At 36.1% G+C, this 14,643-nt stretch overlaps 1 protein-coding gene across 1 annotated transcript; it reads left to right on the top strand.

Moving 5' to 3' along the window:
• Window positions 1-289: 289 nt before the first annotated feature.
• Window positions 290-13,352, top strand: ARSK (arylsulfatase family member K; the record flags this gene model as incomplete). The annotated part of the gene is made up of 5 exons (XM_015831936.1): window positions 290-572; window positions 4,926-5,097; window positions 6,331-6,552; window positions 10,163-10,387; window positions 12,713-13,352. Coding segments are annotated over 5 exons (1,171 nt in total), but the record flags the coding sequence as incomplete, so codon positions are not given.
• Window positions 13,353-14,643: the final 1,291 nt, after the last annotated feature.

Raw genomic sequence — 14,643 nt, 5'->3', positions numbered from 1 at the left:
GATCATCCTTGTTGTCCCTTCTAGTTCTGTGATTCTGTGAACCACAGCTGGCCTCAGGCTCATACGTTCTTACCTTTGCTTTCTGCTTCTGTAGCTGCTGTGAAAGAAATAGGAATGTAGAAATTTTAGAAAAAGTGTAGTTTGGTTATATATACATGTACTGTGCAGCCTAACCTGTTTAACTGCAGCAATAGTTAATAAAAACAAGCCAGCATCATAATCGTGGGTAATTTGTGTGCAATTATGTGTTGATTAAAAAGCATACCTTGAAAGCTCTTCTTATTTTCAGCAACCGTGTGGAGGCTTGGACCAGAGATGTTGATTTTTTGCTTCAGCAAGAAGGCAGACCTGTGGCTAAACTCATAGGTAACAAGACATACGTAAGAGTCATGCAAAAAGATTGGAAGGTTACTGAAGAAGCAGCAAATTGGATAAAAAATAATGCAACTAAACTATCGCAGCCCTTTGCTCTGTATCTTGGACTAAATTTGCCTCACCCATATCCTTCACCATCCTCAGGAGAAAATTATGGGGGATCCACATTTCTCACATCTCCATATTGGCTACAGAGGGTATGTATATACATGGTGTTAGGGAATTGTGCAGCCAGTGTCCAAATAAAGTCAGAGACACTGGCACTGTAGTTATATATATATTAAAATATTTTACATCAAATAAGATAGTCATAACGTAGATTGCCTTATGTGGGAGCCCACACTCTCCAACCAATCAGCTTCTGGCCTATTATACACTTTACTGTTCCAGCTATCAAATTAAATATGTTAACACATGGCATATGAAAAAGATTAAAGAATTCCTTGTCAGCTGACTCTTTATCGGTACATAAGTCAACCTCAATCTAATATTTATTATTCATTTCATTGACTGACTGATTTACGGCTCTCCTTTTCTTCAGGAGCTCAAGATAGTGTATATAATACTCTCTCTTCCCAGGTTTTCCCCACAACAACATCCTGTGAAGTAGTTTGGGCTGAGAAATAGTACCTAGTCCAAAGCTTCTCTGACTGAGGGACTTTGACCATGCTATTAGATCAGCCTTCCACAATCTGGTATTTTCAGGGTTGGATTCAATGTCGTCCTCAACTGAGCCAGCCATTAGCTAGCCTAGGTGAAGATCTGGCATGATTATAAGCCAGCACTTCTAAAATGACCTGTGATATATTATTGGAAGCCAAGTAGGGCTCATCTGCTCTAGCAAAATATTTTGGCATAATTGTTTCACTAGTATCATCAGCAATTCTGAAACACCTGTGCTAGCAGTATAGTTTGCTGTGGGTGCTACCTGCTGAGTAATATTAGGAGACTGAAGGAAGTACTGGGAAAAATTTGGTAATAATCCTCTTATAAGCATCTAAATCTGGATCCACCCACCATCATATATTGTGTACAACAAATTTGTATAGGAAGATTGCTGTCTGGAAAAAGCTTCCACACTAAAGTCATTAATAGGATTAAATGTGGAAGATGGGAGGAGGATGGGAGAGTGAGTGCGGCCAATGCATTTTGCTTCACAAGAAAACATGGTTGTTTCACACGTGAAGGATTATGAATGGTTAGACGTGTAAGCATAGTAGCAACAGCATTTTCTTTGAAAAGGGGCATTTATGTGTTTGTGTGGTTGAAACTTAAAGGATTTAAATTGGCAACATACATTATATTGACTAGTGACTGATGCCCATATAATTTTTGAAATGAAAACGTTTGCTGATTTTGTAGTCCCTTCGGCAATGTTCCCACAAGAAAAAAATAGAACCAGCTCCCACAGTTAGTATGAGTTGCATGTGATAGTGTCATTTTATAAATTGAGCAATTATGATGTTTACTAGTATAGACTTTGCATTGCCAATCTGTTTCTTGTTGTGTATAATAAGCTACAATATTGACTCTTGGATTGATCCTTAGAGAAACTGTAGTATCTTCTCTTTATATGATGATTGCTGTCTGCTAGGACAGAAAATGTAATTCTACTGGTTTACATTTTCTATTTTAAAGCTGGAAAAATCCAGCTGTTAACTTGAATAAAATTCAGTTAGTGTTATTATTTTCATGAAGAGGAGACAAATACTCCTGTTTATTTGTATTCCAAATGAATTATCCCCAGATGTTTTACAATGGCTACCACACTCTCTAGCCCTGTTGCCATGGCTCCTGCTACTGAAAGGCACTGCAGCTCTGTAATGAACCAATTTCTCTACAAAAGCATCCTCACATAACATATTTATTTTTTATAGTTAGAACAGAATTTTAGTGCGTTGTCAGCCATTAAATAATTGTTACGACATATTTTTCTCTTATAGTATTTTCATATACTATAATATTGTTCTTATGTTTAACCCAGACAGTATAAGATGTAAATTTAGCTCTATTTTTGCTACTTTTCTCAGTTCTGAACATTCTTAAACTGGGAAGAACTAGGATTGTTGTTCTACAAGTATATTCATGTTAGGGCCATAAAAGGTTTGGAAATGATTTGGAAAAAGTTTTGGATTTTGTGTGAGGCCTCTATTATTCATTCAAGCTTTTTCCAGATTTCTGCATGACTATAAGAAAACATGCCACTACTTTGAGTCAACTCTATGACTGTTAAAGCAGTGACAACTATTTTGCAAGCTGCTTTGGAAGACTGTAAAAACCCAGACTGCTTTAATGATAATGATAGCTCAGTAATACCTGCTCATGCAGAGTTCAGAAGCATTTTTTAAATCATTTTGGAAGGGTACATACCAAAAATGGATATGTTAATGCAATATTTAGGGTTACTTCAATCTAGGTTACTTCAATCAGGTACTTCATCAATCTCCTCTTTTCCTTTTTCATTTAACAATAAACTAGACAGATTTTCTATGATGTTATGGGAGAATCATAATGGGAGAGCAACCATAGACTTTTTTTGTAGGGTCTATCTATCCCATCCCTCCCTGCTATGTCTGTTTCTTGACCTGGACAGTCCTGGACAGGGCTGGTCTTGATGTTGAAAACCTGTTTAAGTTTTTCTCTGACCGTCCTTATTCTAAACAAATCAAGACAGAGTTACTTTGAGTGCCTTTGTCTCAAAGCTAAGTAATCTTTCCTCCAAATCTCCCCTCCCTCTTCAAGGCTTGATTATTCCTTCCCCTCCTGAACAGTATTCTGTTCCTCCAGGTTATTGCTGTTTTTTCTTAGCTGTTATAGTGAGTCATCTAAGGATATTGGAGTCCTACTGAATCAACCAGTACAGCATCTTGTTTTCTGTCTATGAGGTTGCCTAGTGACCAACACAGCACTTTTATATAGTTGAGGTACCAGCTCCAGTGTAAACGATTGATCCGAGTATGGCTTTCTAACTGGAGCAACTGGAGCAGAGTTAGAACTGTAGGACTGTCATCCTGACAGTACAATGCAACCCGTATGATATAAATTTAACAATGACTGTCTTTTTTTTCCTAACACAATTTGCTATTGGTGCCTATGGCTACAAACTGCTGAGTGTTCTGCTGAGATGTGGAATAATAATTCAGAATAACCAAATTACAGAATTGGAAGGGATCTTAGAAGTTTTTTAGTCCAGCCCCTTGCTCAAGCAGGAGATCCTATACCGTTCCAGACAAGTGGCTGTCCAGACTCTTCTTAAAAGCCTCCAGTGATGGAACACCCACAGCATCTAAAGGCAAGCCATTCCACTGGTTGGAATGAGAGAACTATGGAATGATGGAACTATGGAATTGATTCCACAGTTTTCCCATCTTGATGGAATATAAGTTAGCATGAATTCATTGTTTCTGTTCCTTTGGTGATTCAGCTTAGAAAAGTGCATCAACATGATGCTCTCATAGTACACTGTGTTGCTAAGCAGATGGTCTTTAAGGCAATATATTAGCTGGATTCAGCTTTGAAGCATGTGGTTTGTTTTCAGATACATTTGATGCAATAAGCAAGGAAGATACATTTTGCAGACAGAGAATGCATTATAGATATATAAGGCATTTACATGATATGAGAATATATTTCAAAAAGCCTACATCAATACTTCTCTAAAACCACCAGTACCTTGTGGAAATAAATTTTAATATTCGGTTTACAATCTCTGAAAGTTTGACACTGGCACAAAAAAAAAGATGGAGTCTCTCAAAGGACATGTGAACCATGATAGACACAGCAGTGATTGTAGGACTTCTTGCACTGATGTTCCAGGCCACCGAGTATCAGACTGGACACCTCCCTCAAAACCCTTCTTTTGGCCAATTCATTTGGCTCCTATTCCTCACGCTATTCTTTAGTTAAGTTTCAGTGGGTGTTATTGAGAATGCATAAGATTCCTCTTTTGCCCTTGCTTTTGTTTTCCTTTGTTTTTTCCCCCCTTGTCAAAATAGTAAATCTCAGAGGAAGGGGCAACTGTCCTTAGTAACATTTTTGAGTAACAAAAATGTGCAATTGAGTAACATTTCAAAAAGAGTATTTTTGAATTAAGTTATTTTTAAGACTACAAATTAAAAATTAAACTGTGTTGTGACACTCCCATCATATCTAGGTTTATAATTAAATTAAAAGTTTGCAGGAGTAGTTTCAAACAAGTTTTTTTTACTGTTATCCTACTCATTCACAGACTTCAAAAGAAAGTCCAGACTACACTGTTTTCTCTTTGTAACTGCCTCATCATTTTTTCATCTTTTCTCCTATTAAAAATGTTACATATAAAAAGATAGTGTAGCTCTGCAGGGTTCTAGTAGTGCCAGCAGCTGACCTCTCGGAAAAAGTCCAGTTTTTCATTTCTGTGCACCTACCAGTCTAGGGAGAAAAATCTTATTTGTAATCTCATTTTCAATCATCATGCTTACTTTTGGCACCTACTTGAAAATTGCCAACAAATTGCAAATGCACAATAGAGCTATTTTATCAAATATGGCACATTTCTGTTTTGTTATTAGGTGTTTTATGATGCCATAAAGATTCCAAAATGGCCTCCATTTTCAGAGATGCACCCAGTTGATTATTATTCTACTTACACTAAGAACTGCAGTGGGCAATTTACACAAGAAGAAATCAGAAATATTCGAGCACATTATTATGCCATGTGTGCAGAAACGGATGCCATGCTTGGTAGGTGATATCAGATTATTACTTTCATAATATATACATTCATGAATATGCTTATCATCCTGATCTGTACATTGTCAGAAATTTTAGAACTGTTATTTTTTGGAAGCTTTTTCCCCCAAAATGTATTATATTGCATTTTCCTTTATTTATTTAGGTATCTTATATGGATTCATGAAGAATAGAATACAGCCATGTTAAAATATTCAGCATTATCCTTCACATGATGATATCAAAACTATTATCTGGAAATGTCCATACATAGCCCCTATCAATTACAGATCAGTGACTTTCTTGGTTCTTTAGAGCAGAGGAGATTTTTAATATTTTGGAATACTTTCAATTGCACCCTCTATAAGAAGGATATTTCTTTGGGTCAAGAAAAACAGTTCATAGGTAACATTTGAAATAAATTAGATGCAAGATAAACAGCTGTTTAGAAGTTACCCTTTATTTATATAGTTTTTAATCAGGACTATATAGTTTTTAATTTAGGAATTGATCATATTAAAGTAAGGTTCAGTAATATGGAATATTTAATAGATGTGTTTCGTTATGAACTAGTACAATCTGATATTATATTGCTCATTTGAACCAGCTAAAATGTACTTAAGGAACTTCTGTACACTGAAAAGCACACTTATTAATAGGATGCAAAGCATAACCTTATGAAGTGTTAGATAGAAAATATAATAATCTGCTCTTATGACTTTGAAGCAATCTAATCATTAGAATATATGCTTTTAAGTTGGTGTGATGATGTTCACTATTTACTAATTACGTACGCATAATATATTATGGGCCAAGACTTTGGAATGAGTAACATCAATTACTTTGTTTTAATTGTCAGCTTGGATATAAAGCTATGTTTAAAAGTAGCTGAATGTTGTGATGTAGTTTGTAAAATTTGAGGGGAAAAATATATCCTGGTCCTAAGAGTTAATCTTGAGATAGTTAAATTTTGAGACAGGCCTTTTATTTCATTATTAAGATTTTGGACTGCCATAGATATTAAGTCTAAGTTTCACAAAATAGTATTACAAGTTCAGAGTTTTGGAAATCAGTTACTTTTGGTAATGTTAAGTTTTGAAAGAAACTTAGAACTTTCAGGGAAAAACTTTCATGATCACTCATCACTAAATGTTCTTTTTAACAAGAAAGTATTCCTTGGAATCTTCACAAACATCAGTGCTATTTAATAAATTTTAAAATGTTTTTCCTTGTCTTGTGTTACAGGTGAGATAATTTCTGCTCTAAATGAAACAGGACTGCTTGGAAGAACTCACATAATATTTACTGCAGATCATGGAGAACTTGCTATGGAACACAGACAGTTTTATAAAATGAGCATGTATGAAGCAAGTTCCCATATTCCCCTCCTTATAATGGGTCCAAATATTAAGTCACAGTCCATATCAAATATGGTGTCCCTTGTGGATATCTATCCTACCATGCTTGGTAAGCAACATTTATCCTATAGCAATGGGATTGTTGGCCTTTTTAGTATTGTTTGTTGCCATTGTTTTATCTGTTGGCTGCCTGTTCTTTCTGGGTTAATTTTGTGGGACAATCCTAGCTGATAGGAATTGCAAAGTTATCAGGATACTGCTAAGATTTTAAACAATTAATCAAAATTGGCTACATAATGATAGTGAAGGGAAAGAAAGGTGATTGAGAATGAGGCTGAACCAAGAGTGTGAATAACAATCTATACATTTCTATATCTTTTGGATTTTAGGGAATATGATCCTTAATGCAATTATCTTCACTCTAGCAACTAATTCCCTTGGTTGGTGCTCACATGATATAAACCGGCAAAATGGTGCATCAGAAAGTCCCTTTCTCTATATCTACTTGTACTTTTTAATTTTCAGTCCAATTGCTTTTATTGGCACAACTGTTTTAAAATTCATCTATTTATTATTTCCAATTTTCAAAGCATTTCATACCTTTCATTTGATCCAGTGCACTTCATTGCTACAGATATGGCACTTGGTAGGTCTTACTACAGATAGTACTATGCTTTTACATTCTGACTGTCTTGCTATGGAGGAAGTCTTGCAGCTTGCTACGAAGCCCTTTACAAGACACCTTGCTTTATCCAGACCTTCTATCTCAGGGGTGTCAAACTCGCAACGTCATGTGAAGTGTCGCGACCTGTCGCAACTTTTTCCATTGCCGGCAATGGGGTGGGTGCGGTTTCACCATGACGCATCCAGCCCGTGGGTCGGCAGTTTGACACCCCTACTCTATCTGGTCTTAAGAAACTTTTTGTGGTCACCCATCAGATCTGATGTTTGAAAATCCCCGTCTCTGGTTGGAAACAACTCTCCTCTTTCTTGACCTGTTTTCCTATGACACTGGTGGCGAACCTATGGCACGGGTGCCAGAGGCGGCACTCAGAGCCCTCTCTGTGGGCACGCACGTCGTCGCCCCAGTCCTAGTCCTTCAGCTGGGTTTTATAAAACCTTTTCTCTTTAGGCCTCCGCCGCCATGTGCAAAAAAAAAAGGTTCAATCAATCAGTCAATTTCAACTTCTCGCAAAAAAAAAAAAAGTTCTTGCAAAGTTGGAATTGATTGGTTGAACTTTTTAGTCCCACCCAGTCTGCCATTAGCACCGCAGCCACGCCCACTCAATTGGTCACGCCCACCCAATTGGCCACACCCAGCCAATGGGCCACACCCACCCGGCACTCGACGATGCATAAGTGGGTTTTGGGTTGCAGTTTGGGCACTCGGTCTCTAAAAGGTTCGCCATCACTGTCCTATGATATCTTTTCTAATTTCCTCCTCCTTCTTGCATTCAGTTTTGCTTGAAACTGTGGAGTTTTTTGGAATTCAGCCTATAAACTGCCTTACACTTCAAGCTAGCAGTCTGTGACACTGGCATATTATACAAGGAAGCAATCTCTTTTTGAAATCTTTAAGTTGTTACATACTGTCTAAATGATTAGCCCTTAGCTCTGCCTCACTATTAGTAGAAGATACAAAACATCTAATATGCTAATAATGCCTTTCAGACTTGTAATTGCTTTCTTTTTCTGTTTGTATCATTCCAAGCCTTGAATATGATTTAAAGTGATCTTTCTAAAGTAGAGATTAATACCATTTCCTTAGGTATCATGGAAGTAAGGCACTATATACATTAATAATGCTTCCTGAAGGGTGATTCTGGTTGTTCTCAACCAATAGGGTTGGGAACGGAGCCAGATTAACTTGACAATCAAGTTACTAACTTAACAACTGCAGGGATTCACTTAACAACTATAGCAAGAAAGGTCATAAAATGGGGCAAAATTCACTTAACAACTGTCTTGCTTAGCTCAATTGTGGTTGTAAGCTGAGGGTTACCTGTAATTTGGAAAAAAGGTTAGACCTTCTCAATAGGTTGACATTTTTGAGGTAACGATTTAAGAATTGTTCAAAAATTGAGAATGCTTTGTCATGATGCAAAATAGTTCTTTCAAGACTACATTTAACAGGAGCTTTACAAATCAGGTGAATAATAACTTTTTCAAATTCTCAGCCCTCTAATTTAGCAATTTTGGTTCTAATTGTGTTTTCCCCGAATCTTCCTGAAGTTTATATTTTTAAATTGCTGTCCTTCCTGTTCTGTTCATCTCCATATGTTCTCCTGATTGCTCTATCCTGTAATCAAAAAGTTAAAAATAAAAACATAAATCAACAGGGTTTAATTTATTTAGATGAGTAATAAAACAAATGATTAATGTTACTTTCTCAGCCATCCTGATTGTTAAAAACATAAATTATTTTCCCTAATATATATTTTCTCTATTCATACTGTTTTGTTTTATAATATATTCTTTCACATGTAAGCTCCAGTTCATGCCTTAAACATACAATCATGCTTATGCATTTAGTGCCAGCAGCCTAAAAGAGCTTCTGATGTAGCTTCAGTTCTGAGTAAATTTATAGCAAGTACGTTCCTTGTACTTTTCAAAATTGCAAATGGATATTAAAATGAGTACAATAGCTGTTGAATCAAACTATTTTTTGCATGAGAGATAGAAGCAAAAAAGTTAGTGCATTGTAAATCAGCTGTCCAGCAAAATATATTCATTCATTCATTCACACATACGGTACATACATTTATTTGTTTTATCCTGCTTTTATTACTTTTATAAATAACTCAAATTGGCCAACATACCTAATGCTCCTTTCTCCTCCTATTTTCCTTTCAACAACAACCCTGTGAGGTAAATTGGGCTAAGAGAGAATGATTGACCCAAATCACCCAAACCGGCTTTCATGCCTAAGATGGAAATAATACTCAGGTCTCTTTCTTTCTAGCTTGGGGCCTAAGACCTACCATTGTTACACAGAAAGGCTCAGCTTAGCTATTGCATGAAGCACATACAAGATTTTAAATGATCTTTCTTTAAGATAAAAGAATGAGTCAACAGGTCTATTACCATTTTTATCGTTAGTGACGTCCGAAGATACAACTGATTACTTATTCCTCATATTTTCTAACACACACGGCATAAGATTTGGATTTATCATTATTAATGAGTCTCTGAAATTGTATAACTTGGTACCCATGTAAATTAATTAATTTAAATTGTGGTCACTCTAGAACCAATGTTGGCAACCATCTTCTGAAAATATATTAACAAAGTAAAAATTGATTATTATGCCTTTTTTGAATCAGTGTTAATATCATATCAATATGAACTCAGCAGACAATTGTGTGCATATAAATAAATACATTTGAGGTGCATCTCGTTAACTCAATGGAACTGAAATCTTTATAAAATGTATTTTTTCTGACAACCAAATATAACCGCATTTAGACTTCAGTTCTGTACTCAGAATAATGAGAATAGCTCTATTCAGTATATGGATTACCATTCTGTGCTGCTAACTTCCATTTGGAACATAAAATAGACATAAAGAAAAGAGGCACAGTAATATTACCAGAATAGCAAAAAGGTGAAGTAGTTGAAATGATATAATTTCTGTTCCCCTATCCTCAGTTTTATACATTTTGTTTCTTAATTCAGCTTAATTCAGCTTTTTTTTTCTATCAAATTGACACTTTTTTCAGACATTGCAAGTATCCCCATTCCAAAAAACCTCAGCGGATATTCACTGATGACTTTGATATTAGAAAAGGGAGAGTATAAAGCCCTATCTAGAAGGCTCCGTCCTCCTTGGATTCTGAGTGAGTTTCATGGCTGCAATGTGAATTCTTCAACCTACATGCTGCGAATTGACAAGTGGAAATACATTGCTTATTCAGATGGCCACTCCGTATCTCCTCAGTTGTTTGGTAGGTTTAGCATTTGATGAAAATATCATTCTTATTCTCTGATGTGATATGAATGATCAAAATAAGCTGATTCACTTCCATATTGCGCACGTTTAGCTACACAGTCCTTGCCTTGTACTAGCACAAGACCTAAAACTGTGAAAAGCATCTGTTATGCCTTGTTCCATTCAGCAAAAGAACAGAGGACAGTGAAGATTAAAATTTGAATATTGATTAAAATTTAAGGTCCTGTCAAAAGCCTGAAAGAATCTGTATCAAGGAAAGTTAGCATGCAGTTTTAATTCAACATACAGTACAATAGAAACAGTAGGTCAAAGAATGCAAGAAACACTGCCCACAGCAGGGGAGAGAAAAAATAGCTGTGTTAAGTATCCATTATCTATTCTGGTCTCCTGGGATCTATAAATCTGTGTTTCAATATCATATTGAACTGTGTCCAATTTGAGAATAATTATTATGGTTCGTTGCATAGTCAACCAGATATTCAGACTGGATTTGGCATTTTTGTTTACGTAACAATTCCTTTCCAAAGACCTGGGATAGGCAGATGTGGATGTTTGATGGTGTTACAGATATCGTCGCAGAATGTAAGCTGTTCCAAGCAAAGCTGCCTTTTGCAATTAATTGATGGCGATATTTTCAGCTCTGATGTTGTTCTAGTGGTATTCTAGACATTTTGGAATTGCACTCAAGGCTTCTATTACTATTGGTACTATCTGTTTTCTTTTGCCATAGTCATTCTACTTCTGTTTGTAGATGTTTATATTTTGTGATTTTTCTCCCAATCTTTCTTTTCTATTCTGCTGTCCCAAGGTATTGCAACATTCACTGTGCTTTTTTGTCCTTATCAACAATTGTTAAGTCTGGGATATTATGTGTCAGGTGCTTGTCTGTTTGAATTCTAAAGTCCCAGAGCACTTTAGCTTCTTCATTTTCTATTACTTTGTATATTTTGTGATTCCACCAGTTCTTGCTTGCAGGCAATTATTATTATAATTCATGTGCTGGGGCTCTGGGGTTCAGAGAGCAGGTCAGCTCCCCTTGAGGCTGAGAAAGGTCTCCTGACAGCTATCCTGGATAAAAGACACCTGCTTCCCCCCCCCTCCAAAGAATCACTTGGTGCTACTGCAGCACAGGCTGAGAAGGAAGTCCTGTCCCAGGCTGCTTCCGGTCAGTCCAAGCTATGGAGGTGCCAAAACTCCCTTTTTGCTATAACTAAGCAAGTCACAAACCTGGAACTTTATGTGGCTACATTTAGGGTTATTTAAATTATAATAATAAATATAGCCACATAAAGTTCTAGGCTTGTGACCTGCACATACTTGCTGCCTTAGCCTAATTGTAGTAGCAAGGGTTGGCAAAATAACTTAGTTTTGTGGGCACTCTACTTTTTACTGTGTATGTGGGTTTCATGAGTAATGTGTGCATGCAGACGTATGCCCCTTAAAGGCCACATAGGGTGCAGCCCCTAAGCTACAAGTAACCTGTGATTCCTTAATAAAATTATTAATTAATGGGAATGGTTCAAAGGTGTTTATATCCCAATACTTTCCCTTTCTTGGGAGGCTACCCTTCCGTGAAGGGAGGACCAATTAGAATAGATCATTAAAAACATCTTCAATTTTTTCCATAGCTTTGCAAGTCCTCAGCTTCATTGCCTCCCTTTACAGAATGAATTCACCCTGCTGAGAAAGCATCAAAGTGTTCTTCCTCTTTGATCTTATTTGCCCATCCCATCTCTACTTTCAAAGGGTGACTGTAAAATGCCAGTGAAGTTTCCTTCCCTGCCACGCCACCGTCCACTCTCTGCTCCCACTCAGGAGAATGCTATGATTATAAAGGCTTGCATTTACTGCAGACCATGTATAAAGTGGAAGAGGACAGCTTTTTTCTTCCTCTGCAAATAAGATACCTGTGCAGATACATACAATTTAAAATCCTTTTCGAGTGACTTGTCTCAAACTGCTGATAGCATAGGCACATACCCTGTCTCTGTTTGTTCAGATAGCAGATAAAGCAACCTATGAATTAGATGTCACCGACAATATAAGCTGTTGAATTCCAGAGGCATAGCTTTCTTCTGTAGTTGCTGCAGAGTGTGTTCATATGTCTGATATTTTAATATGATAACATAACTGGTGGAGGAATTGCAAAGATCAAGTATTTATTGCAGGAATACAGTACTTTCTTAATTTAAATAACATTAATTGTTATTGTAGTGATTCAATTTTTTAACTGAATTGGAATCAGACTACACAATTCTGGTTTTCTAAAATTAAGCTTATGTTTATTGTGATTTCTCTTAACCTATTTTCTTTGTTGTAGATCTTTCAACGGACCCAGATGAACTAACAGATGTAGCCACAAAGTTTCCAGCAATCACACAATCTTTGAACAAGAAGCTATACCATATAATTAACTATCCAAAAGTCTCTACCGCTGTTGAACAATATAATAAACAGCAATTTATTAGCTGGAAGCAAAGTTTAGGGCAAAACTATTCAGATACAATAGCTAACCTCAGATGGCATCGGAGCTGGAAAAAGAACCCAAAGAAATGTCAACATGCCATTGACACATGGATTAATGAATGAATTAGTAAGATTTCCGACAATATATGTAGTTCAAGCTTATCAGCTCCTGACTCTCTATTCCTACAGTATGGCACTCAGAAGATAAGAAACATTCTATTTCCTTTTGACTGAGATTCTCCAAGTGGTGACTTGTAACAGCCATACAATGTGGGTCCTTGGTGGTCTCTGAGCTTGGTTGCTTGCTTGCAGATAGTTCATTACATATGCATATGTATATGCATACATGCAAACAAAACAATGTTTGGTTTTGGTGTTGTATAAATCCAGTCCAGTGTTTATTTAATAAGTTATGAATTAAGCATGGCTTAGTGTGAGATACAAATACAGTCTATATCTAACATAAAATAAAGTATGGTTAGTCTAAATTGTGATTTAAGAGGATAGCTCAACTTTGCTCCCCAGAGCATTATTTACTATAATTGCTGAGACTGTTGGAAATTTTCAGTCCAATAACATTGACCCAAAGCCTGGTTTAGATAAATAAGTCAACTTCATAGTGCAATTATGAAGTTAACTGTAGTTGAACAAATTAATAGAGTTCATAGTTTTGATTACAGACATATCGGTAATTATAAAGTGGGGACAGGGGATGTCAAAGTTAAATAAAATATGGGTATAGCACCATCATTTAATCATATGCATACTATTTTTAATTTAAAAAATCTAGCACTGCTCACAAGTAATATGGCAGACTCTCATTAAAGGGAAAGAAATGGGGCTAGAGAGTAATATAAATGATCTCGTGAACCAATCCTTATACTTTTATTGACCTGCTGAGATGAGAATATGACAGTTTGCTAAGGATAAGGGAAATCCCTACAGCCTCTTGCAATATAACAGTTGAGAGAGGCCAAATTAAGTTTGTCATGGACATCGGGACTTATAAGGTCATATTTCTGCAAATGGCAAACATGAGGGCATCATTCTGCAAAGTACATTGTGCCAAAACTAGACTTTTAGACTAAATAGCATGCTAAGAACAGCTTTTCAATCATATATGATTTGGAGTAGTTGAAAAGGCCAAAGCCTGATTTCTTGTTTCTTGTCACTTGTTTTTAAGCATTTTATCTCTACTTGAGAACAAATGCTCTAGTCTAAGTGACTCATAAGTAAGTCTTCCAAGATAAAGTACTTAACACTGTAGCAGGTTGTAAGAAAACATTTGCCCACCCATTGAGCAATGATAGCTTGTGAAAAACTGCTTTCCAGACATGTTTAGAACTATCAAAATGTTGGCTAAAATTATTAAAGAGCAACAATTCCTTACATGATTTTTGTCATTTTCAAGAAAAAAATAATTCCTTTATGAACAACTATGCAGGGCCTGGCCAGAAGCCTTTTTAGTGCACCAGGACTACCCTCATACTTATCAGTTGTTCAACAGAATCCCACAAATGGATTATGAGAACAAAATATTCTCCAACAGCATTTTATTCTGAGGCATATTGGAGCTTTATATGAGGCATGACTAGAAGCCACAGATACCATAGTAGTATTGTCCACAACAGCTATGTTATATTATCAGTACTCAGTTACTTTTGCTTATAAATATATAAAAGTACATTGATTTAATGATGAACTTGTCCTATTGATTTCATTTAGTCCACAATCCAAATTTTGTGCTGTATCTAAACTAATATTTTATATTTAACATTTTGGGCA

Source organism: Protobothrops mucrosquamatus, unplaced genomic scaffold, assembly GCF_001527695.2.
Source record: "Protobothrops mucrosquamatus isolate PMUCROS unplaced genomic scaffold, P.Mucros_1.0 scaffold_290, whole genome shotgun sequence".
In the NCBI taxonomy this organism is placed as follows: domain Eukaryota; kingdom Metazoa; phylum Chordata; class Lepidosauria; order Squamata; family Viperidae; genus Protobothrops; species Protobothrops mucrosquamatus.
This window is presented reverse-complemented; position numbering and strand designations above follow the sequence as displayed.